Source organism: Lineus longissimus, chromosome 2 (genome assembly GCF_910592395.1).
Source record: "Lineus longissimus chromosome 2, tnLinLong1.2, whole genome shotgun sequence".
NCBI lineage: Eukaryota > Metazoa > Nemertea > Pilidiophora > Heteronemertea > Lineidae > Lineus > Lineus longissimus.
The window spans coordinates 28,513,150-28,539,555 of record NC_088309.1 but is presented as its reverse complement, the minus strand read 5'-3'; the positions used below and the strand labels follow the sequence as shown (position 1 = coordinate 28,539,555).

The 26,406-nt window shown below is 43.1% G+C and overlaps 2 protein-coding genes across 2 annotated transcripts in view; one reads left to right on the top strand and one right to left on the bottom strand.

Annotated features, from left to right (window-relative positions):
* The window catches only part of LOC135483400 (chondroitin sulfate proteoglycan 4-like), a 28,392-nt gene extending 5,043 nt beyond the window's left edge, over positions 1-23,349 (top strand). The window contains exons 2-3 of the mRNA XM_064764272.1: positions 13,064-17,668; positions 18,330-23,349. Of these exons, the coding sequence (XP_064620342.1) occupies positions 13,064-17,668; positions 18,330-20,899 (7,175 nt within the window). The 3' untranslated portion in view covers positions 20,900-23,349. The remainder of the gene's footprint in view (positions 1-13,063; positions 17,669-18,329) is intronic.
* Positions 23,350-24,228: 879 nt separating this feature from the next.
* LOC135483926 (small ribosomal subunit protein eS17-like) lies at positions 24,229-26,140 on the bottom strand. The gene is made up of 5 exons (XM_064764996.1): positions 26,074-26,140; positions 25,337-25,488; positions 24,971-25,079; positions 24,713-24,778; positions 24,229-24,361 (listed from the first exon to the last, which is right to left on the bottom strand). Exons 1-5 carry the CDS (start codon positions 26,074-26,076, stop codon positions 24,281-24,283), a joined length of 411 nt encoding a protein of 136 aa, XP_064621066.1. The 5' UTR covers positions 26,077-26,140; the 3' UTR covers positions 24,229-24,280.
* Between the last annotated feature and the right edge of the window lie 266 nt (positions 26,141-26,406).

Sequence of the window (26,406 nt, the reverse complement as noted above, 5' to 3'; positions counted from 1 at the left end):
CTTTGATGCCTTTACATTGCTGAAAATACCACTATCTTGGTGATATAATAGGACAGTGATAGACCATTCCAGGTCCACCGATCACTGGTTTCAACTCAAGTAACAGTGTTGATCGTCATTTCTTGGCAATCTGAGGTTGAGTCAACAGAAAACGATCAATGTCTGTACGAGTCAAGTGCTCTCATCGTTTGCCAAGCAATAACAAACTCCTTGAGGAGACATGTCTTATTGACGTTCACATGCTACCATAGCGAGGCCTCCACGAAAAACTTTATCGGTGGATTGACGAGAAATTGGCCCTATCTTCATCAAGTGATTTGCCTGAGCTGTCTGATGAACTAATTGGGCTGACTTCCGACAGTCATTCTCAAGATAATGAGTCTCTTTAAAGAAATGAATGAGAGTTTTACTCCAACTTTTATCTCGCGTCATCATAAAAGCCATGATTTCTCTGGTGAAAAACTAAAATTCATTGTAATCAATTCATCGGTCAGAGAACTGAATAATTGGTTGTATCAGCTGTGTGCCTAATGGGCTTGCCTTCCCTGTTCAGCCTCACTGAATTCTGTTGTCATCCCATTTGACATGTTCGTAGGCTCAGTCGCTCACATGGATGACGCTGGAATGTCTATAATATTGCGTGATGGTTTATTGTGTGGATGAGACGAGACTGTTTTATGTGGTGATTGATCGTGGTAACGCTGCATGTAGACTGTACAGTGTGTAGCATTGCCTTGCATGCAGAGGACGGTCGTGGTCAAAAAGAATCATGGATGACGTCACTCTTGTTGCTACGAGGTTTCTTTGGTAGACTGTGGTCAGTTGTGCTGTGCTAGCTTGATGATGTGACATCACAATCAAGTAGATTTCACTTGGCTTACGATTGTGATGGAAGATCTTCTAATAGTTTGTGTCTGTGGGCATTACTAGAAAAGTGTTGGTGTACTGCACATTGGGCAGATTACTTTGATAGTTGCCACATCTGTTGAAAGAGAACTTCAACGTCTGTCAATAGCTGGCTCAGAGAAAGTCATGTTATAGGCTTGTTTGCTTTAAAGCCTTGCCATTCAGGTGCTCATCTTGATTCTAGACATTGCTATACCCTTTATTCAATACTAAAAGTTATTCATGTTATTGCCATTGTGAAAAGCTTTCAACATGAGTCGGTGAGAAGTGCTTGAGAACCTAGTTCAGAATGGGTTATGAGAAGCTTCTTGTGGTATCTCTCAAAGTCATGGTTGGTGAGACAAAATTCCATGTCAGGGTCCTACAGTGTATAGCTTACTAGTACTAGGCTTAGTTGCTACTTGGCCTGATGAGTGGCTGACTGAGGTAATGAAGCAACAGCTGGGGGTCCGGCTGCTTACCTGACCCCATGGAGGCTCTTCTGCTGGAGGTGGGGTAGAATTAACCAAGGAATGCTTCAATAGTACACCATAACAAAGACAAAGCCTGTGTCTAACACAGTAATGGTTGGAGATTTAGATTCCATTTACTGTGATCTACTGGATGTTGTGTGTGTGTACCAATAAATGCTGCGAGGGAGCCCAAACCAAGTCCAAGCTCATGCTAACCAAAATAGGATTACTGATACTACTTGATATTACCAATGTGGCATTGGCAATGGCTCCAGTAGCCTCGTAAATGGATCATTGCCAGTTCTGTATTCTGGCTGTGATTCCCATTTTGTTCACTGTTATGAACAATTGATCGAAACTGTACTTTAACGTATTACTGAGCTAGTTAGATATGATGTGAGGTAAGAGCTGAGAAGTCTTGTTTAGAGTCTGAACATTGCCCAGCTCCAACTCATTGAACCAAACCTTCATTACACCTGAAACATGTCTTCACCCTTCTAAATGCGCACATCTTAGCCACTCAGAAATCCCTCTGCGTCATCAGTCGTCTCATCTTATTTCCCCATAAAAGGATAACACAACGACTTTTGGGAGTGAAGGTGATAATCAAGCTCTGAGCATTCTGCCCGGGGTCTCCCTATTCATATCCGGCGACAGGAGAACGTTCAAATAACAAGCCACAAGAACAGGCGACTTCTTTTCACGGCTAAAGTCAGTGTCGTCTTTTTCTAAATCTCAGGAAGGTCTGACATTTCAGGAAGCTATCCTCTTTTGTAAGGTTCCTTTTAGTGCGATATCAGGATAACAATAAGTGATTGGTATAAGATGATTATATTTTTATTTTTATATTGCCATTATCTCTATCACAATGGGAGTGATCACATCAATCCTGCCCGCTGTTATCACCTTTTGTTTGGCTAAAAGAGGTTGGGAAAATGAGGAAGATGCATGGTATCTGTGACATCAATAATAGTCTTCTGGGAGCAATAGCCATTCCTTGTAAACCATCATATGAAGAGAGAACCTGTCAATGTTGGCCAGGTTTTAAAAAGCATTTCTGTAATCTTGTCTGCCATTTCTCTGACGGCACATGTCTGCTTTCAGGCGTATTGCAGTGGCTCTGTAATGATGATCTTTGAAAGTGATGTTCATCTTGGATTTGGCCTGCTGCAAACCTGTCCGTCTCTGATCGCAGGATCCCAGTTTGGACTTGGTCATCATGGACCGCGTGTCTTATCCTCTTGGTTGTGGTACGACCAGAGAGTTTGGGATGTCTGTGGCAAGGAAAAGGCTATAAAAACAAGTCAGATGTAACATGTGTAATGATACTACTGGAAAACTAATGGATGGGGAACATTCTTGAGGTGTTGGTGCTCAGTATCTGGCGTGCGGCCAGAACCATACTTCCATGATTCATTTTCAGGTTAGCGCTCTGTGTGGAATCTTGGTTATTCTGAGGATTCATGAGGTTGTGCAATAATTGTGTAATACTTGAGAAAGCATCTTGGTTCTTCATCATGGCAGCCACTCCTTTCAACGTTCTCTGAAATGCAAGCTCATGACACACTATAGTTGTCTTAAAATGCATTCCTCTACACTGGATGTTCTCTGCCGTGTCCTATGACCCATGAGTGTGCAGGGCAAGCACAAGTTGTCTCTAGCACATTCTCTAAAAGCATCATTACTTATCAGTAAGTGCTGAAGGCAACTAGTTCAGTGTGTTTGACAAGCTTAGCTTGGAATGTGGCAAACCAACTTGCTTCCTGGGAACATGGCAAAGCTGCTTGCCTCCTAGGAACTTGGCAAACCAACTTGCCTCCTGGGAACTTGGCAAAGCTGCTTGCCTCCTAGGAACTTGGCAAACCAACTTGCTTCCTGGGAACATGGCAAAGCTGCTTGCCTCCTGGGAACATGGCAAACCAACTTGCCTCCTGGGAACTTGGCAAAGCTGCTTGCCTCCTAGGAACTTGGCAAAGCTGCTTGCCTCCTGGGAACATGGCAAACCAACTTGCCTCCTGGGAACTTGGCAAAGCTGCTTGCCTCCTGGGAACTTGGCAAAGCTGCTTGCCTCCTGGGAACTTGGCAAATCTGCTTGCCTCCTAGGAACTTGGCAAACCAACTTGCCTCCTGGGAACTTGGCAAAGCTGCTTGCCTCCTGGGAACTTGGCAAAGCTGCTTGCCTCCTAGGAACTTGGCAAACCAACTTGCTTCCTGGGAACATGGCAAAGCTGCTTGCCTCCTGGGAACATGGCAAACCAACTTGCCTCCTGGGAACTTGGCAAAGCTGCTTGCCTCCTGGGAACTTGGCAAAGCTGCTTGCCTCCTGGGAACTTGGCAAATCTGCTTGCCTCCTAGGAACTTGGCAAATCTGCTTGCTTCCGGATAGTAAAACCTTTGTGGGCTTGAAGGGCCATTCTTTACTCGGCTGGTTTCACAAGTGGTGAATAACTTACATGTCTTACCTACACAATCAGCATTCATGCTCTCAAGGTGTGCAGATTCCTGTTGATTATACCATCAGATATCTACGCCATTGTTTTTGCAAATCTTTCAGTGTTGAGCATGCCTCATTTCTCTGTGGTCAGAGTTGCTAAACGCAGAGCCTCCTTCCTGCCTTTCATCCATGAGGGTAAAATCTACATGTGTTTACCCTGCGCTGAAAACTAAACAATGCTGACTAGAAATCTGAAAAGACAGGGCAGAAAAGGACACAATGTGAAGAGAAAAAGCAGGCTGTGTGCTGCACCTTGCTACAGCTCCTTGGCTGAAACATGGAACTTCAAACACTGGCCAGGCTTCAGTGAGTTGCCTCTATCTTTACATTATGGCACTTCTGTTGCGAGAGTTGGTCACTCTGAAATAGTCGGTTTGACGGCAGTTGTTTATTGCTGACCTTCCCCTGCAGAGTCCAGGAACGCTGTCCTTTTTGGCTACAATAGTCAGATTCATGGGGCGTGTATACCACTGCATGCATGTCTAATGAATGCACTTTATCATTTCATTGATTGTGGCATTTCGATGTCATTTATAACTAATAACGTGGATTTATCGTTGTAAAGAAGATGTTTGTAGCTCATTTATGACAAGCATAAGGAATAGTGTAGTTGACTATTGATCTGTAGCAGCAATAGGAGTACACTACACAGTGGTTCAGCCATGCCAGGTAAGGCATCTTCAGTCAGCAACCTAAGCAGCTCATCTTATAGAAATCGCAGATGAGTTACAAGTTTCATCAAGTTTGAACTGCGTTCTTGCGTTGGCTATGGATCTGTTTTCGATGAACGCCATTCCAGTGCGTTTCTCATACCTGTTGAGTACATCTACTCATGCTACATGTTGTAAGGAAGCGTTTTTCCGGCTCCGATGCGCATTGCCTGTTTTCATTGCGATTCAATCCTCGGATGCTAAGAAGCATTGAATACTCTGAAAACTAAAGATGCTACCATGTACCATTCTCCAAAGCTTGCATTGAGGATGCGTTCAATAGTGCCAACCTTTAGTTTAGGCCATGGTTTGAGCTAAGAAGAGAACTCCCTCACCATCTTTGGTGCTTACAGCCCTAACTGTGAGGTTTGGCTATCATGTGAGCTGAGCATCAGGAGTGAACTCCAGTGTTGAGATAATCGGGACAAAGTTCCCATGTATTGAACAGGGGGTGTGTACTCACACACTCTTCTGATTAATTGAGCGTTGCAGATCAATTAAGATCAGCTTCAAATGTCTCGGTATTGATTGATGATATCATCATGAGAAATAGTTCAAAACGGTGTTCGATATCGTGAGTGCCTCAAGGTAGGGAAATGGGAAAGGAATCAGTTGTTCCATCGTTGTCAAGGTGACTAATGGTCTGTCTAAAATGGCAGGGGTTGCTAGCTAGTATTTGCCATGTTTGGTGTCACGATGGCTAATGTTGTTTTGGACATCTCTGTAGATGAATTAGTGTTGATTACAGATTTGTGTTACACTTTGATCTGCTTATTTTAGTAGGAGTGTGGCTGGATAACATTAATATTGTTGTTGGGCACTTCTAATATTCTGTTCAATCATCCACCAAACAGTAGCTGTCAGGTTTTACTGAAGAAAACTTTTAAAGAGGTTCTGCTTTTCACCTTCTCTCTTGTGTTCCTGTGATCTGAAGTTAAACGAGCTAATCCATCATGCCAGAACGGAACCATATGGCTTTGTTCTTTGCACTGCATAACTACTTTCAACCCGTTGCGAAGTATTTCTCTTTTTTAAATGGCAAAGGTTGTATACATTGAGGTAGTCAAGATGCTTCTAGCCAAATTCTTTCATTGTCGTCACGTTTGCATGGTAACGCTAGCTTCCAAGTCTACAGTTATGGAAATGGAAAAAACTGTTGATGTTATCTTTACTCATAAGAAGAGTGATTTCTATGGCTGCAGCCCAAAATCTAGCCAAGACAATTATATCGAGTGATTGTGACTTGACCAATCTCTGCATTTCCAATCACAATCGTTATATTGTCATGGCTGAGTCACAAGTTGCAGCGATAGAAGCTTGTTCGTAGAGCGCTTTTGGACTAGCTAACAGAAACTAGGCAGTTTTTCTTCTGCCATAGATATTCAAAACACAAAAAAAGTCAATCCTTTGTGATGGTTCTATACAGCTTCATATTTCAGGAAACTATTTTATTCTATTATCAAAGGAGTGCACTAGTTGGCTACAATAATAAAATTGGATGGTTGTTGTTGCCATGAAAGCCAGCCATTCTCAACTTTCATCTTCAGAAACAGATATCCTCTGAATATCGAGGGAGTTCGCTGGTTCCTCTCAAACATGTCCCACTATTGTTGTGGCATTAAACAACAAGCGCGTTTTTGAGTGAAAGTCAAACATTGAATCACATGAACTCTTTGGCATTTAAGCTGTGAATGAAGTACCTGCCTGGGGATGTTCACCAGATATGAGGCTGTTTGAAAGCTGTTATGTGGTGCTGAGTACCTGTCTGACTTATTGGTTTCTGGTTGAGGAGACAGAGATTTGCCTTGAGATGTCATCGTGTTGGCAGGTGCCAAGTGTCAAACGATTGTAATGCCTGGCATCGCTTGTAATATCAGAAATGAATGTAAAGCGCCTGTTTGATGTTTTTTGTCTTATAAGGATTAACTGTTTGGTCTCACTGTGGCTGCCATTCAAGGTTACGACATAAGACAGCTGTACTATGACTGGTTAGCAGCTTCTTTGCATTAGCCTGATGGCATTATTCACTGTTGATGATAACTAACCTTTGATGAACATGATTTCAAATTTGCCTGCATCACCAAGAAATGCCTATGTATGAAATGCTGAATCATGAAGTGGAGACATTCCAGTAGGTTCTGTATAGTGAGCCACTCATTCCTACCAAAGAATTCTCCTTCTCCCTTTATACACTTTCTATGACAGCCACACTCTGCTCAGCACATAGAGGATAAACCTGGCCACTTTTCTACTTGGCCCAAGAGGGTAGATTTGGCCGCATGATACAACTAATCCTGGACATTATTTACAGCGATAAGGTGTCATTGAGCTGCCCACGCTGCCTTCAGTCCAAAATAATGAGACACAGGGGGGTGGTGAAGTATTCCTGCTTGGCGATCAGTACAGATTCGTGGTGCGTTCACTTCTCAGGCAAGATGCAGCCACGATAGAGTCAGCATCCCATCTTCTAATGACCTAATGTGTTATCTTAATCACTCTGTTGCAGCGTTCGAGCAGGAAAATGGTAGGAAATGGGTGTTTTGTGATGGAGTTCACGTAGGAGGTCTTCTCCAATATTGGCACTATCTGTCCTGTTTACATGTTCATTGGTTTTCTTTTTAAGTCTAATCCCTTGACTTATTATAATGGCTGTTTTTCATTGCGCCAAATTTATCATGCTACAGATGGGAAAAAAAATGTTTTCACTTGTTTTTTTTTCTGCTCAAAATGAAGAAAATCATCAGTAAGTTTAACAATTTTGGCGGGAAAACCTAATCCTGGATTTTGTCCCCGGTTTTCAACTTCACTAACGCGACCACCTCGGTAACGCGACCATTCAACCTCGGTCCCATGAGTAGTCGTGTTACCGGGGTTCCGCAGAGCCAATCATCTAATTGGATAAGCTTGTCAGTTACTGACGTTATTCTTAAAAGACATGGGAGTAGAAATTGTGTGACATCTTTCCAGTTAAAAGTTAGATTTGTTCTCGCATTTGCTGCTGTGATTGAGATTAGATAGTAAATCATGCCATTACCTGATTGGTCTGGCGAAAATAGTATGTTGAATTGAAATACTGCGCAATTACTGCTAAAGCCAGGCAGATAGTGAATAAAGCTATTGTCTGCAAGCTAGGGTATTAGAACCTGTTCATACGTCACAGTTGTAAGTCTTCCATGAGATACAACGGGCGTTGACTCGTGAAGTTTTTCCGGCAGATCTCATCAGTTGCTCTATCATGAAAAGGTCATGAGAGTATTATTTAATGGCTGGCGTAATCCAAAGATAAGCTCTTGCCGTCAAGTCAATACTTATTTGATTCATGACTCTATGTGGAGGACGAAATTCTATGTTGCGCCATTCTGCGAAGCCATTCTGTTGAATCTCCAATCACTCTCCCTGCAGGGTGACTGCTTCTCTTAACATGATATCGTAATCTACCATCTTTCCTGCCAGCAGAGAAATCTGGTCTGTATTAATCATCGGTGGCACGCAATCAGGAAGACGATCTGAGCTGTCGCTGATCATAGCTAAAGAAGTTTGCCTCTGGGATGGCAAACTACGCAAGGAAATTAGTTGTGACGTCTTCTAGGATGCATCAAGCGCTCCCTACATATATCTCGTTCTTTCGTGAAAACAATGACTCCCAGGGTTATTAAGTGTTAGTCCAATATAATAAGTGATTGGCTCTTTGGCAACAAGAAATCAGTTTATAGGGTTATACATTTGTGAGCGACTGTCTCGTCTAAAAGTTGTCCTGTCTTGTTGTTAGTTGAAGGTTTGAGAAGACTCGCAGATATGTCACTCGATCATTGATTGGCTTGCTTGCCACAGACTGTAACCAGTTTGCCTGCTGAACTGGGCCAGACTGGCCAGATTTCCATTACTGCACTGGTTCAGGCTGGATTTCTATCCATCCCAGCATTAGGCATTTAGAAATGATGATGATACATGTTTGAGAGGCCACTGCTGTCTGGTTGGTGAAAACAGCAACTGAGAAAATACATGTTGTTGTTGATACAGGTAGATAAAGGCATAGATTCCCTCGTACACTCTCCAAAAGGAAAGGGGAATGCTGCCAGCGAATAAGCAGTTCATCTTCGTTCCTTGATGTGGTTACTGATGCACAGAAAGTACAGGTCTCTTCCTTCCTCTGCTTGAATAATCAGTTATGATTTAGCCGTCTAAATGTTTTGCCTAATCTCTATTCTGCAAATAAGCAAGAGCTACAGAGAAAGACTTACAAAACCTTCATTATTCTAGAACCATGTTCATTGCCTCCGGGTTATTGACATTAGGTAAGCTTTGCTATTTAGCTCTATTTGTCTATTTCTACCCTCAGGGCCTTGGATCCCACAATGATTGGAAATATGCAAGATGATTGTAACTGATGTAAATATTGAACAACTCTTCATACCATCATCTATAATGAATTCTATTGGCATTTTTGTCTCCTTCACCTTGAGTCGTGCTGTTGGTTCTTCACACGAAGATATTTCATTGGTGCGTATTGACTTTGAAAACAAATAGTGTTGAAAGACGATATATTGTGAGCTGTGTTGAACAAGAGGATCAAAGGTGGCTGCCTGTGATGTAACCTGAACAATACAGTTCAAATGAATGATCTGGGAAGAATCTTAAGTGTCAGTCCACAGATAGACCAGGCTTCCTTAGTGGTGGATGACTGGTATGTAAACAACACAGAGACTATCACTCCCCTTCACTAGCCATACACAAAACAGCCTGACCAGAGCTGGCAGTATTGTTGGTGCGCTAGTCAGGAGTTTGAAACTAGTACTGTATCAGTTACTTAAGAAAAGAAAACAACATTGGCATCGCTCCATGAAACCATCATCACAGAGTGGATGCGTATTGTACTGCTAGTATGTCATTGGGGGAAACACGTTCCCCTGGTGCTAGGAATTTGAAGCAAGAATATGTAATGTTGTGGTTGTTCAGGCCGTCTGCAGCCTCCAGCTCTGATGGAACAACACAAAGGATACTGCTGCCATAGCTTTCAGCAGATTTGCCGCCATTGAATTGCAGCAGATAAGGCAATATTGTCGCGTCTGCCATCCAATTAGCCAGGTCATGTTTTCGTGGAAGCCGCCACCAACTCAACAAATGACATTAATGTTGCTAACAGTGTTGCAGTTCAGTCGTCTGAAAGTATGAATCGACTCGTCGGCATTGCGGTTAGTCAGACAGTTATCCTGTTCTGATGGAATCATTCTCAGTCAGCCTATCGGGGAGTCAGAGGTTGGGGGAGCAAAGATGGATTGGAAATGTTTGATCATACCCTCATACAGTCTTGGGTGGTACTGGTGGTGTAGTGAAACAGAGTTAGATCTGCTACGTTCTGGGGTTCAATCCTGATAAAACCACCTGTTACCACTTGTCGTGATTGGCATGAAGCACCGAAGATGCTACACACATACTTGTTTCACCCAGTTTTCATAATGTCTTCGAGGTGCCTCTATCAAATGAGATATACATCACCTTATAATCCTGCTTGTTTTCCTTCCTTCCTTCCTTTGAGCTGGTGAAAACAGGTCCTCCAGTTTCCTATCCCAGCTAATAAAGCTTGTTTATCTATGCGTCCTACTATTACATTAAGGGGTAAAAAGAGGTTGATGATGATTACCTAGATGATGCTGGATCTTCCCCTTCATACATCAAACGTTTCGTTCCTTTGTTTGTGTGTTTAGACATCATCCTATTAGCATCCTCAGAGCACCGGGGCAATCTCTTGCTGCAAAAACGAAGACCAAGGATATCCCGAGCGCATCAAGCGAATACCGACCTGGGGTGATCAATATCTTTGCACACATTGGCAAGGTGAGGTTTTTGGAGACACTTGTTTTTTCTTGTTAAGCGAGTGGTAATCATCTCGCTGGCTTCAACCGGAAATTAACAACCTGAAGATGTAATGTATCACTGGCATGCGATCTACTTCTTTACTGGCGACCATTTCAAGAGTCTGCTTATAAGAATTGAGATATTGGTCTAACTAGCTGTCATCTGAGACATATCCCTGCATTTCTGCTGAACAAACCGAATAGTAATCAAGAAATAGGGATTTCTTGAGAGATGAGACGACTCAGCCAGCTTTCCAGAAGAAGAAGAAGGTTGTAAGTCAATGGCTGCAGTTGATGACAGTTGTTTTTCCTCATAATTCCCTACAAGTTATCAAAAAGGTTGATAAAATCAACATAAAACTTCTCGACTAGCTAATAATAGCATTCAAGTGTAACCTTCTTGATGTCATGATGTTGTGAGTATTGATGCCGTCTTGAGAAGTCGGCTTCTGAGTGGCATCCTATGCATTATGTATCATGGTTAGGATGTACTTATCTTGTGGGAATAGTCATTCGCAGGAAGTCAAAGATCAATGTTGCTTGGTGTCGTCAAAGTTCTTGGAACGATTCATGGCAAACGTTCGTAGAACAATCTCCTGCTAATGGTATTGGTATTGCTGAGACGTTTGGTCGAGTACCTATTTGGTGAGTCCATTTTGATCCTGGAGATGGTGCCTTGTGTGATGGCTCTCTGCCATAGGGCGATTAATAGAGGTCATTGGTTGGTCTGATGATGAAAAGAAGGGCAAAGGCTTATTGCTTTGTTTCACCGGAGATGACTTTCTCTGAGCTCAAAATTGGTACCTCTCTTACTCAGTATGTTTCGACTGACATTGAGATGGTGTCTTGTGTGATGTGTGTCTGGCATTTGGCTATTTAGCAGGTCTGATGAAAAGAAGGCCAAAGGACTGACTGATTGATGGCCGTTGTTGAAAATGACAGTTTGGGGTGGAAATTGGTACTGCCATAGATATGCTGGCTTTTCATCGCACAAATGTAGAATTTGAAAGTCAACGTGGTCTAATCAGCCATGCCTGGCTGTTGTTTCTACCTGTGTTTGTTGGTGACAGATGTGAGGTGTGAAGATGGATGTTGAACTGGAAACAGGTGACTTGCTGAGACTCCATCATTTTCTTTGGCTGCTTTCCTATGGGATTATGGCAACTACTCCATAAGATAAGGGAGACCTTTGAGAAGTTGAGCAGAACCTTCTCAACATAAAGATTCATTTTGGAATGATTCTTGTGCTTGAAAGGGGTCTCTTCAGAGCCCACATTCTTAACAGTTCTCTTAAGTTAAGCAGTTCCTTCACCTCAGTGCCACTCTGAGCCAGTTGTTGTTTTGTTCATGGGTTAGTGATGGAAGAATGAGATTTGAGGTGATGTGTTCTCTGCTGGTGGGGATTACATTAATTTAGAGAATATCCTGAGAGAAAGAATACCGCCTTTGTTTAGAATGACGTTCGTTCTGTCACAATGATACTTTGTCAATAGATAAGATGATCACAGTGGACCTGGGGTGCAGCATGATTAGCTTAACCAGTGGGATACTGGATGTCTTGTTTTAAAGTGCTCAAGTTAACTAATTATTTCAAATATCACAACCTACACATTTGCTCCCAGCGATCGAGTTCCCAAATGTCAATCTCTCACAACAACAACCGTTTTACAAAGAACGATTTATATGATGCAACCTTCACATTGAACTTTTCCATAATTTTTTCTCTGAAAACTATTATGCAGGCCTAATGTAACTGAAGCAATTGACTTTACAAAGCCTCATCTAATCCTCTGTTAAATAATCGTTTAAAGTTCATTGGTGAATCTTTGTTGATTTACTATTTGAGATGACTCATAGTAGTTTGACGCCTCCTGATATTTAACCGGCTCATTATGTAGTTCTCTTCACATATCAGTAGAGTATAAGCTAAATTTAGGCTGAAATTGCTAAATTTGTTGTTCCAATTATAAATCTAATTCAAAAATCCAATGACACACGCATGAGTAACGGAGGGTTATATTTCAAAATTTGGTAGCTCCCGGCAAAAGTTGACATTTCAAATCTCAAAGTTAATTGTTGTTGATGAGAATCTGTAGAAGTCATAAGATCCCTCTGTATTAATAGTCAATAATGGGTGATTGATTTAGAGATCCAATCTTGGCTCATTCTATATTTGAATGGTTTCCAGGCACCGAATCAATGGGGTGTTATTTCTGATCACTGATTGCACTATTTTTGGATGATTTGTAATGACCAGAAAATGATTGTCAGTTATTGAAACCTTGTCATAACCTTCAGAGGTTGCTGAATCATAAGAACCTGAAGCAGACGTTCTCTGTGTCTTCTTTTTGACTTGAATAGTTTAGATTCACCATTCTTGATTCCAAACCTTTCACCTTATAACCAGTACAAGAGCTGTAGCCTGTGTAGACAGAAACAGGAAACCTAGAAAGTCAAGTTATCACAGTTGAAACTTTTTACTCATGAGTATTGTCAAAAAGACATAATCGTTTTCTTGTAAGCTATTCAGCTCAAGCTCAGTTCCAGTACTATGTCAAGTCTGATTTCAGCATCCAGTGTAGAACCTTTTCTACCAAGTCTTGATTTAGACTGTATCTCCAATGCTTTCTTTCTTTCTCATTGCAGCATCATTCTTCGGTGAGAGTTACATCCGACTGCCATATGAGGACGCCACGAGTCAGACGGACATCCGCGTCCAGTTTAAGACGCATCGGTCACATGGCCTCATTCTGGCGGCAGCAGGACGTACAGACTACTGCATCATCGAGCTGATCAATGGCCGCCTGGAAGTGCGCTTAGAACTTGGATCAGGAGAAGCCAAGGTGACATCGCCCCCTGGTATCCGCTTTGATGACTTAAACTGGCATTATCTCTCCCTGCAACGCATCAATGAGGACATCATCCTCACAACAGATGGCATGTATACGACACGCGTCAGTAAGCCAGGACGATTCTTTGAGTTAAATATCCACTACGGCATATTCCTTGGTGGTCTTGGAACATTCACCGACTTAAACATTAAATACACAAATTTCCGAGGGTGCATGCGCTACGCCCTCTATAATTCTGTTGATTTGTTTTCGGCTGCGCGACAGCAGGATAACCCGTTGAATGTTTACGATGTAGCATGGGACTGTAGTGATGAGTTTGATGCTACATCTGATCACCCAATCAGCTTCGTCAACGATGACTCCTATGTCGCATTCCCACACTTGCGAGTCGGCGAGGAATGGAAGTTAATCTTTGAGATCAAATCTCGGACAGATGACGGCTTAGTTCTCTTCACAGCTGCCCAACATCCAACTCCTGATTTCGTAGCGTTAGAAATCGTTGATGGCAAGTTGAAACTAACTATCGACAAAGGCAGCGGTCCTGAACACCTGACGTCAGATCGTAATGTCAACGATGGAATATGGCATCGGATTACTATTGCTGTTACAGTATTAACGATGGATATCAATATCGATGGCTCAGTCAAGTTGAAACGAACCAGTTTTGGTAGCCAGAGATACCTGGATCTTCATATTGGGGGGCGTGTCTACTTAGGTGGGATTGGATCGAAATCTCGAGTACATGCTGTCCGCAAGAATCTCGTCTCTCTGCAAGGACGACGAGCTTCTAAAGGATCCATTCAGGGCTGCATACGCAATATTGTGTACAACAATCGGCCGCATGGCTTACGTGAGGCCATCGTCACACATGCGGTAAAGTCAAACTGTGTTTGGAAGTACCCGTGTGTGAGTAATCCCTGTATCCGAGGTGCTGTCTGTGTCGAGGAAGGCTACGATTCGTATGACTGTAAGTGTAATAAGGACATGTGTTTCAAACCCCAAGGAACTGGTGAAGCCATGCCTGGTGAACTAGTGCGTCTCAACCCCCTGTACATAGAGGAAGGCGCTCAAGCACCTATAACTACTAATAACATTGACTTTGTTTTCAATTATCATTCATACGGACTTCTTGAATCCGCAATAGTTTTCACTATCATAACCCGTCCAGAGAATGGGCTTGTCAATATCGATGTGCCTGGCCGCCAAGACCCCAACATGTTCACCTTACAAGACTTGATAGCAGATAAAGTGCAGTATTCGCACGATGGCTCAGAATCGTTACGAGATAGGGTCGAGTTCTCGCTAGAGATCATTGGCCATCAAGAGTTATTACCAGAGAGTATTGAGAAGCCAAAGTTCACGCTTGCTATTGGAATAATCCCCAAGAATGACCTCCCAATCATTGAGCTACCCAAGGATGACACCATCACGATTATCCAGTATTCCAAGTTTTTGATCACCACCAAGACCATCCATGCCATGGACGGCGATGACAATCCAGGTAATCTGAAATTCCTGATTGAATATGAAGGTGGGATGGACGGTGGGTACTTTGAGCGGGTGACGGGTCCAGCTGTTCCACTGACCTCCTTCACACAGCAGGAGGTAAACCAGCGAATAATCGTGTACGCCAACCAAGGAGCGACTATCCAGAGGGTCAGATTACGAGTCACTGACAGAACTGATACAAGCGAGGCGAGGATTTTGAAAATCAACTCTGTGGATATCAAACTGACGTTAGATACAAACACTGGTATTCTTATGATGCCAGGTCGCCCTGCTGTCTTCACTGCGCAAAATCTTAGCTTTTCAACCAATATGCCCGAGAGGAATTTAGAGATCAGATACAGGCTGATGAACGAGCCAAAGTATGGTCAGATTGAGCAACAGCGCTATTCTGATTCTGAATGGGAGGTTACAAACACGTTCTCTCAGCGCCATGTCACTAACGAGCAGGTCAGATATGTACAGACTGACATGCAGGCCAAACCAACCGAGGACAGGTTTAAGTTTGTTGTGACGTGCATGAATGCCCGGTCACCAGAGTACGAGGTTCTGATAGAGTATTACCACAGTGGAGTTGATGTCAACATTAATGAACAACTGATGTTAAACGCAGTCGCTAGTGGAGTGATCACTCCACAATATCTATCAGTGCAGACCAAGGGGAATGACAGCCCTGAGGAGATCTTGTACACACTGATAGAACCACCGCGATATGGACTTCTAAGTATCATGAGAAACACATCAACATCATCGGTAAAGGAGACGATTCAAAGGAACTCGCGTTTCACACAGCGTGACATCAATCGTGGTGAGCTGATCTATAGTCTGCCGTCGGTCTCGGAGTATGCATTTGACGATGAGTTCCAGTTCAAAGTGTTTGCACCATCTGTCCAGTCTGACATCAGCACCTTTAAAATAATCTACGAACCCGCCAGGACTCAGATGCAGGTCATTAACAAAGGCTTGCAAAACTTGAATGAAGGTCACAGAGGTCAAATCAGTCATGAGGATCTGTATATTGAAAGTATCGGCAATAATAACTATCAGTTTGGTGTCATCATGTTTCCAAAGCATGGCGTCCTACAAATGATTGACCCAACGACTGATCAGATTATGAATTCAAATGTGACAATGTTTACGAATCAGGACATTAGGGACGGGAAGCTTTGGTACGAACATGACGACTCAGAGAGTCGCACTGACTCTTTTGATTATGAGGCGATGCCCATGCTTGTGACGGCCGAGCCAGAACAAGAGGTCAGCGAACTGACTGGCACGTTCAAAATCAAAATCACCCTCCGAAATGATAATGCTCCTGTCAGGATTGTTAGAAAGGTGTTTAATGTTGTAGCCAATAGAGGGCGCTTGATGACGGATAAGGACTTGAAATATGATGATCCCGATATCAGTTTCAATGATGGTGACTTGGAGTATGCGTGGAGAGGGATACCGAATGGTGTCCTGGTGGATGCCAACAACCATTCTCATAAAATAACCAACTTCTATCAAAGAGACTTAGAGAATGGCAAACTCTACTTCATCCATAAGGGTGAAAGTTATGGTCGCTCACAGATCTGGGTACAGGATGAAGATTACTATACATCTGGGCTGTTTGAGGTTCGTGCGTCACAACCATACATCATCGTCGTCAATAACACAGGGTTGGAGGTACAGAAAGGAGGGGAGGTCATGATTACGAGCTACAATATCAGCATTGAGACAAACCTTGATGTCGATGATGCAGAGGTTAGGTTTGTTTTAGCGACTCTGCCTCAGTATGGTCGTATTCTTGTCCGGTCGCATGAAAAGACTGAGTTCAACTTGGCTGAGTTGAAACACAATCAGGTTTACTATCAACATCACCCGTATGGGAAAGCTGATGATGTGTTTGAGTTCTATATCATGATTGAGAATGTTCAGATCAAGGATAAGATACGGGTGAGCGTGTTCATGGACAATATGCACCATCCCCCGCGGGTCGTCAATAACAAGATCTTAGTCGTGAGTGAGGGAGGAAGCAGCTATATTGACAAAACCAAGCTGAAGGTCTCACACGTTGACTCGCTCCCCTCAAATATCAAGTATAACATCGTGCAACCACCAATGTATGGCGACCTTCACCTGAAACGGGAGGGGGACATTGACAACCCTGAAGTCATCCAGAGGGCGACCTCTTTCACTCAATCTGATATTAATAACGATCGGCTGACATATGTTCAGAAACAGTCGGGAAAGGCAACGGATCAGTTCACGTTTGATGTGACCAATGGGAAGCAAGTACTCCAGGGGTTAGAGTTCGTCATCGAGATTATCCCGGCGACGATTCCAATCATGATCAATAACTTTACCGTTGAGGAAGGTGGGAAAAAGACATTGCACTCAGATTTGATCAGAATAACGGATGAACATTTTGCTAAGAATCATATTATCTTCAGTATCATAAAAGCCCCGCTGCACGGCTGGATAGAACATAAGGATAATCCTGGGAGCTATCTCACACGCTTTACCTCTGACCAGTTGAGAAGCGAGCGGATTAGTTATGTCCATGATCACAATGAGACGCTATCCGACCAATTCACCATCCTGGCCATGTCCCGCTCACAACGTAAACAAAGCAACCCACATACGATCTACGTGCATATCTACCCCGTCAATGATGAGCCACCAGAGGTGGTCATCAACACACCGCTTAAAGTCTGGCTCCGCTCAGTCACTGTCATCACTAGGGACAACCTCCTCACGGTCGACAAGGACACGAAACCCGAGGAGCTGTGGTATACAATCTCTCCCCCGACCCCAGGACACGTGGCGCTCCTCGCCAAGCCCGACAAGGAGATCAGTAACTTCACCCAAGCCATGATCGATGCTCAACAAGTGGTCTTTGTACATTCAGGTAGGTTGCTTATACTTCAGTTCATTTTGAAGCCTTAAAGCTTGTTTGTATTGTCTTCGAGGAGGAATCAATGTAATTACCAACAACTCAGGGCTGGTGCCTATTGTGGGTGCTCATACACTCATTTGCATGCACAAATCTCATCTTCTGTTTATAAATGATATTGATTACTTCATGATTAATTGTGTTCCACATGTTGATTAGATCAGTATGTTGATCATTTCTTGGTCATCCAAGATCAGTCTTCTCCCACTGACATGACTGGTGTCCTTAACCAAGGTCACACATTTACGCTGCAGTAAACTGATGTTCCAACCTCATGAAGTCCTACTGACCATCCAAGCCATCCATCCTTATACCGTCCACGAGGACACCAAACAAGTCAAAATCGATTGGCTGCTATCCCGTGGGATATTTATAGATCTAAAGCAATTAATTACCGATCTTGAGATGTAATGGAGGTGTGTATCCAGGGGATAGAGCAAGATGAGACGTGTCCCTTGTGAGTGGCAAGCAATCATCGCCGGCGCCTGCTCGGGGATGTGAAATGGTACAGGGCAGTGTTAACCCTTGGAGGTGAAGAGGTTTGATGACATGACCTCCCGTGCTCTCCTGGTGTTGGTGTGGATGGAAAACTTACCATTGACATCTCTCTTTTCAGGTGAATCGAAGGGCCACTTCACCTTCCATGTCCTAGATGGCGCCACCTCCACAAAGCGACATCGATTTGTTATAAAAGCCCAGCAGTTGATCTTAGAACTCAAGAGGAACAAACACATTGATGTCTTCCCGACGACCATACAAACAATTACAGCGGATAACTTACTAGCTGTCACTAATGACGTCAATCAGTCACGCCCGATTATGTATACACTGCAACGGAAACCTAAATCTGGCCGCCTTGTAAATCGCCACAACAGAAAGATTGAGTTGGAAACGTTCACACAGGAGGATATCAATCGGGGAAATGTGGGGTATCTTCAGAGTGAGAATGTTGGCTCGTGGAAAGGCAAGGATCACTTCATGTTTGAGATTCAGACGGCCTTCGCTAACAGCATCACGTATCGTAAGTTTGAGATTCATATCTCGTACGAGACAGTGAAAGGTGATAATATTAATCAGTTGATCGGGATGTCAATGGCGCATGTCGAGGAAGGCGGCACAGTTACGTTTACGAAACAGAATTTGAATATTACAAACCTCATGGTCTTGCTTCAGAATATCGGCATCCTTAATCCTCATGTTCGCTATGTCATACGGGAGTTACCACAGCATGGAGAGTTGCTCTTTGACGGGCAAACCATCACCGTCGGCACAAACTTTCTCCAGCAGGATGTCAATGAACAACGAATGAAATACATGCACGATGATTCTGATTCGCTGATGGATAGTTTTAAGTTCATGATCTTGGTCGGCACTAGTGACCTTGACCCTGATATGACTAAGATTCACGATCATGATGATATCGTCTTCAATGTGACGGTCCAACCCATCAATGATGAGGAGTTTGAACTTGTTACACGGAACCCATCCATGACTGTGCTCCAGGGTAGCACCAGTCACATCACGGGGAAAGAGTTGGAAGTCATCGATCCAGACACTGGCCCAGTGGAGATTGTCTTCCACATTATCAATGGACCCACCAATGGTTTTCTAGCAAAGACTGATGCTTTAAATAGGCCTGTTACCCAGTTTACACAGGAAGACTTGAATTTGAAACACCTGATGTTTATTCATAACGGTGGCCAGGAGGAGGGGTCATTCTATTTCAAGGTCACTGACGGGAAATTCAACGATGTGTACAAAGTGTTTAAGATATTTATAACCCCGTTGACCCTTGAGGTCAAGTCCTCTAATGTCCAGCTCATGCAAGGGCAGACCTCTATTGTTTTTACACCAAATGACATTGAGTCTTCCACCAATGGTAAGAGAGAAGAAGTCAAATTTAACATCACCAAAGTACCACAGTTTGGGAAAGTGTTTGTGAATGATGTCCCATCCCGTCACTTCGCGCAGTTGGATGTTGACTCGCAACAGGTGGTGTATGTACAGACGGACCTCTCAGTTTCCATGGATACGTTTGAGTTGAGCGCGTACAACTCTAAGTTAGTCAGCCCTTACCATAAGGTGAATATCACCGTCAAACCTTTTGTAAAACAGAAACCATTCAACGTCTCATTTGCTGAAAGTACGCCATTGACAACTGAAGTGTTGGATGCAACGGAACTAGCGACACTGACCGGCAGCAACCCTTGGTATGAGATCACTAAACACCCAATGTACGGCAAGTTCTCAAGACAGAGAACAAAACGTGACACGAGCGGGCGCCGTAAGAAAGGACAGCTGCAGTCGTTCACACACGAGGATATCCTAAATCGTCAGATTGTGTTTGAGGCCGCGGAGTCCCCTGGTGGTGTACAGAAAGCTGACGATGGCTTTACCTACATCCTTCACGCGGATAGTGCCCAACCCGCCCAGGGGAAACTAGCGATAGCAATGCAGCCACCAAAACCTAAACCTAATAACGGGCAAACTAATGCTAATACTGGCGGTGGTGACAATCAGACACAAAATCCACAGAACACAGTCAGGCCACCTAAAGTAGAAACCAAATCACCACCAGGGACATCTGTTTTGAAACGCGACCATTTGTTGATTCTCTTTGTGGTGGTTGGTTTGGTCGTAGTTGCTCTTGTCATCCTCGTCCTCATCAAATGCATCCACAAACCATCGCCAAGTAAAACACCTAGGGTCCATGATAAGAGCAACATGCCTCAGTCAGCATTTGATCAGTCGTCGTCAAGGGACGGTACATTAGATCGGGTGGCGCCCTCTTATAACTCTCTGCCGTCTATTAAAGTTACTCAGGATACGCTGCCACATGATCAGCGTCAACAGACATTGTCACCAATACAATCACTGGCGGCGGCCAGGACGTATTCGCCTACAGACAGTAGCCTGGCCTCGTCAGCGGCCTCGGGCGATCAAACCACACGTAAAGTTCCCGCTCGTGGTCCGCCTGCTTATGACCAAGATGAGACGGAGGTAAAACGACCACTGCCCCCCGGTGCCAGAGGGCGTGGTCGCACAAGAGGGGCACCTGGCGGTGAAGGACCGTCCGGAAGTTTAAATGAACATGTGACTTTTGATTGGGAGAGTTGTGACCCAGAATTATTACAACATGTGAGAACAACGAATCCTGTTTTGAAGGACAGCAAGTACTGGGTGTAACCTGGCCAGACACATCATCAATCCTAGTCTTCAGCCATGTCTCATGAGTAGGGTCAGACAAGTCATTGATTTACCAGTGGCGTGATGGGATGTGATCATGGTGAATTGAAAGATCGGTAACTGTGTCATATTGTTTGGTGCTCGAGTGAAATCAGTTGGATTTCCTCTCATTACCACTGGCCAACCGTACTGTTGGGATTTGAACATTTCAAGCTGTGCCATGATTTCCTGTGTCGTCATTTCACTAGATCCAACTGATATGTTATTGGGATCTTTCTGTCACAATCCATTAATGTTTCATCGCTTCTCTGGTAGATCACTTACTGGTATTTGACACATTGCGAGCTGGGGGTATAGGGCCATTGAATACTTTCACCTCACTGTCCTCAGGAGAGCTAAAATCAAAGAAAAAACAGAAATTAAACTTCCGGTGGGGTCTTTACACTTTTTTGCCAAGAGTTTGACACAATGCTGGACTTGAGGGTAGGCAGCTCTGTTATCTCTTTGAGAAAAACCTGTGGAACAATGAGTTGTCTGACAGGCAAGTTAGAAACAAATGTTATGATGCCTCAAAATCTTCCATCTTTCAGATGTGCAGTTGCATATTGGTGCTTCAGTTGTTGTCGTCTGTATAAAGTGCTGTTGAAGTACTGTTAATCTGATATGGTTTTGTCTCGTGACAGTGACGAGATTTGGGATAACATAACAATGCACACACTCCTAGTCAAATCTGCATGGGCAACCGCGTTGATGACCAGGTATGACTCGATCCAAAGCTGATATGTGGCAGCACTTGTCAGCAGTTATCAATATGGGAAGAATGCGTGGCTTTGATTGACAATAGATGACTCACTGCCAACGATTTTGGAATCCACACTTTTTAAGCTGGAGGAGTAGTTTTTTATGGACGGTGCTTTGTGATGAACTATTTTTATTTTTATTTGTTATTATCATCCATACCGGTTAATGTCAGATGTCTAGAGTTTGAACAAGGCACGAGTCTGGGTGTACTGATGGTGCTGACACCTGGTCATTGCTTAGTAACTCGAACTTGCGGCTGTGTTTAGGAAATGTTCTTTTTCCGTCAGGCGTTGAAATTCTAGATTCTGGTCTTAAAGATTGAGAGCTTTCGAATTCCCCGTCATGTGTATGAACAGACCCGGGGCTGGGAAGAGTTACAAGGCATCACTTTTAAGCATAATTTTTTCCAAATACTCAAAATAGTTCTATTAACAACCAAAGACTGATGTAAATAGTATTGACATGGTGCTAGTTTCATGTATTTTAGAAAAAAACAGTAGAAATTGTGTTGCTGTTCAATAATCAGAGTGGTACTGTAAACTCAGCCAGGATCGAGACATGTTGACCTTTACTGTTGAAGCATGTGTCTTGTAAAAGAGTGAAGACTTCATCCACTGCTGCAATAAAAAGACCCAATGGCTCTTGACTGATTGTACAGTACTGGGTTCAGTAAAGGTGAACATATCATGCAATGTTCATTAGAACCTGCATGATACGAGGTGTTCCTATAACATAACCTCAAATGCTTCATTCTCTTGGGAATAGAGGGAAGGACAGCGCAGGGCTGAGTTTGCAGTCTCATTGTCGTTCATTCGCATGCCTTCAAAGATATTGTATGAATGTGTATGATATTTATTGTTCCAAGGCCATTAAAATACTCAAAATCATTGTTTTGCCAAAGTTTGTTTATTGTTTAGGATTTCATGATTTGTACATCTTTCATTCAAAGGAAATCACCATCTCCTCTCCAAAATATGTGTACTCTATTGTCTTCGATGGACTTGCATAGTCATTCTTGAATGAAAGGTATCTGTTTTGATGCCGAGGAAAGAGATGGTGTTTTACTTTTCAAACTGTACAGACAGTGGTGCAGCTAGTGTTGGTACAGGTATTGGTGGTTGAGATATACCTTTGAATATCGACATTCAGTTTCATATTCTCTTTCTAATCTTGAGCATCTTTATACTTTATTGACTCATGAAGCAATATGTTGAATTGAAAGTGATCGTCTCACCAATTTAAGCTGACAAATGATCAACTCGGTCACAGTTTGACCAATGTCTTTTATAAAAAAACAGCATACTTGGTGAGCTGGTTGCTTAACGGATAAAGCACAAAACCATTGGATGAGATTTTCTTACTGTATTTGTATGTAGAAGCTAGGGTTTTGCAAGGAATTGGGAGGTCTTTTTGTAAATGATTACTACATGTGTGGTGTTGTTCAGATCATTGGCTGATGGGTGGCTACTAATGCTTCTTGAAGCGTACATTCACTTGGCAGTGCTGTCATAACTAGAAACTAAATGTTCTCCAGGCTTTTGTACCCATATTCTTGTTGGTATTTGCAATAGAGCCTGTCACTGAGGCGAGCCACATGGTTCTTTTCCCCTAATTCAAGTCATCAATAAAATTCATCGATCCATCTTTAAGCCCCGTTGTTCGTTTTCATTTATTTCAAGAGAGGATGCCCTGGACCAAGTAGGACAGTGCACCCACCCATCTGGTGACTATTTTCCATTCATGATGTCAATAGAAACCAGACATCAAAGAAATCCGACCAGTATTTCGCCCTCCAGAGCCCCAAATGATGATGTGGACATAACATTTACCTATGGACTTAAGCGGTGGAAATGGGGGCCAAAATCTTGGCTCTGGCATCATCTCGAGTGCACTGGCTAGTCCCTTGCAGCAAGTGCAGGATCAAGCTCTCCAAAAAGAGGGAGCATTGAATCCTGGTGGTCATCTTCTCTGTTCGTGAAAAAGTAACGAGTAAACACTAGCAAATCTGCCAATGGACATGACCTGTCAGAGACGATCAGATGTGTTAGGACAGGCACAACCTTGTCTTTATTCCCACTGTTGGGAGAAGTTAGGACAGTGTGTAGCATGTGTTGGACAGTGACCGAGTCTTCGTCTTGGGCCCGATTGTGAGATGGATACAGTGGTAGTACAATACCATTATTGAATGGGGAGTGTCTTTGATCAATGCTCTCTAGGCCAACGACAGAAATACATGAAGGAGGATGCGCATTCATGGTCTCTTGTGAGCAACCATGTCTTCAAGACACAGGGATTGTTTACACCATCTGCAATCACATATATCCATTTTGCCAGTTTTCCTTTTTGTTCTGGGTTGCAACCCGTTCTGGAAGGATATCCTATTTGGAGACCATTGTCTTATACCAGTCTCTCAACCAACAGCATAAAACAGCGCTGGTCCTCAGGAGCTCAGCTATCGGACTTGTATCAATTCTGAAGCCTACTGTGTCGACTCACAAACAGTTAAATGACCAACACAAGACCTCCGCTTAGTTTTACAGTATTTTTTTCATTACATATATTACAAATAAATCATGGCCTTCAAGGTCTTGGAGTACGGAATCCACCAGCGGTCTGTGTGATGGGCTGGGTAACTTGGAGGCCAGGGATGTTGGCGAAGTCCTGAAATGACAAAAACGACCCCAAAACTAAGTCACCGGAACAGAAAATTATTGCAGGATGGTATCAACAACCTTTAAGTGCAACCTCACTTTCAAATTGCAAGTGTGGCAAGTGTGGTTATGGATACTTGGGCTCCAAATGGGAGAGGCCATCGTGTCATGCCACCTTGTTCCAAAACGATCAGTAGCTCTCTCTGAACCACTCAGCAACCATGATTATCTATTGGTCATGCAGAGACACCATGAGCACTACCAAAATACTGAACCCAGGTATTGCTGAATACAGCCATCTTATTTATTGCCAGAAAAGCTCGAGGAGTCAAAACCTAAAATCAAAATCTGCAATACGTACCAACATCTTTAACATCTCCTTGGTGTCTGGGTCGACCTCAATGATGTCGTTCTCAATAGCAGAGACCTGAAAGGAAATCATAGTGGCAATCAGCAAGGAACCAAGGATCAGTGGTCAACAGGCTCAAGGACTGTAATCTCAATATTGATAGCCACACTTCATGTGAAACTGCTAACAAATACATCCCATTGCAAGCCCTGATGATTGAAGTTGAAGTGTGTCTGTGCAGACTCGTTCATCATGACAATGAAGACTTACTTCTGGTACGTAGTTGTCTCTCCTCTCTCGTTCTTCCTCCTGGAGCTTGATGGAGATGCCACGCACGGAGACACCACACTGGATACGCTGCATGAGATGGGTCACGAACCTGGAAATGGAGACAGACCAACTCATGACCAGGCCATCTATGCCATCATGTCTATGCATTACTCTTATCAAATAGCTTGCAGGTCATACTTATTTGCTCTCAATACAGATTTTGCCCTCATTTGCTGTGTTAGTTGGCAACTGCTTTGAACATTACGCCTCCTGATTGTTCAAAAGATGACAGTAGTATAATCACAATTGGCGATTCAAGAGAACTCCTGAAACCCTTACTGAACGAGTTGGAAGACTGAAACCTACCCAGCAATCTTGTTCCTTAGCCGCTTGCTAGGGATGATAGCGATCTCCTCACATATCCTCTTGTTCGTGTGGAAATCAAGAGTGAGACGTGGGTAGTATTTTTCAATGATGACTCGGCCAGCCTTTTTGATCGTCTTTGTCCTGACGCGACCCTGAAAGTGAAATGTGTGACTGCGTAAAACAAGAGTGGTAATAACCGATGTGTCACATGAGGTACACCACATGAGAGTCCAAGGTCAAGGAAGGTGTGGGTCAACACACTACACAGGACCAGCTAACACTAGCCTAGTAGCAGGGCCTAGGCCGAGGCCGTGAGGGGGATAATGGGATGATTCAGCCCCAGTAAGTCATGCATGCATGCCAGAATCACTTTTCAAGGAACAAAACCAGAAAACAAAACCAAAACAACGGTTAGACAAGATATGGTGAGCGATAGTGGATGGATGGATGGATTTCCAATACTTGCGTGAATTCCACTTGCGTGAATTCCACATGCATAAATGATCACTGTACAAAATGTACAGCGCATACACACAAACGAAAATCACGACTGCGAATCGAGACGTCCAACTTCGGTGGCATATTATCATTTCTTGGGAGAAAACTGTACAAAACTATTGGTACTTATTGATAGCTCAGATATTAGTTAATATTCCTGCTTTTTAAAATTTACAAAAGTATCATGTCTAACGCAAGATGATTGATGATTGAATAGAAACAAATCAACAATATTCTACCATTTTGGCTATTTGTCGTAAGAGAACACACTCTACCAACTGTGGAGTAAGGCCGCTTTCAACTCTGTTGTCGGCAACAATGTAGCGTATGAATATGTTTGACTGTTTACTGCAATAAGAATTATATAGTGCCGCAATAAAAAATAAATCCAAGATTAATTGCGTATATTGATAAAGTTGCGTAAAGTTTTGCCAATAGAAATACCAAAATTTATCAAAAATTAGTTTTAAGTTTAAGAAGTGTAAAGTATGCCATTCTTTTTTCGACCTTTTTCGGGTGCGAATTTTGCACAAGATGGCGATACCATCTTGTCAGAGAGACACAAAAAGCTC

Coding starts and splice junctions, on each gene's coding strand:
- LOC135483926 (XM_064764996.1), bottom strand. Junction 25,080..25,336: donor CTAAGGAACAAGATTGCTGG/GTAGGTTTCAGT, acceptor CTCCATTTCCAG/GTTCGTGACCCATCTCATGC. Junction 24,779..24,970: donor GAGACAACTACGTACCAGAA/GTAAGTCTTCAT, acceptor ATTTCCTTTCAG/GTCTCTGCTATTGAGAACGA.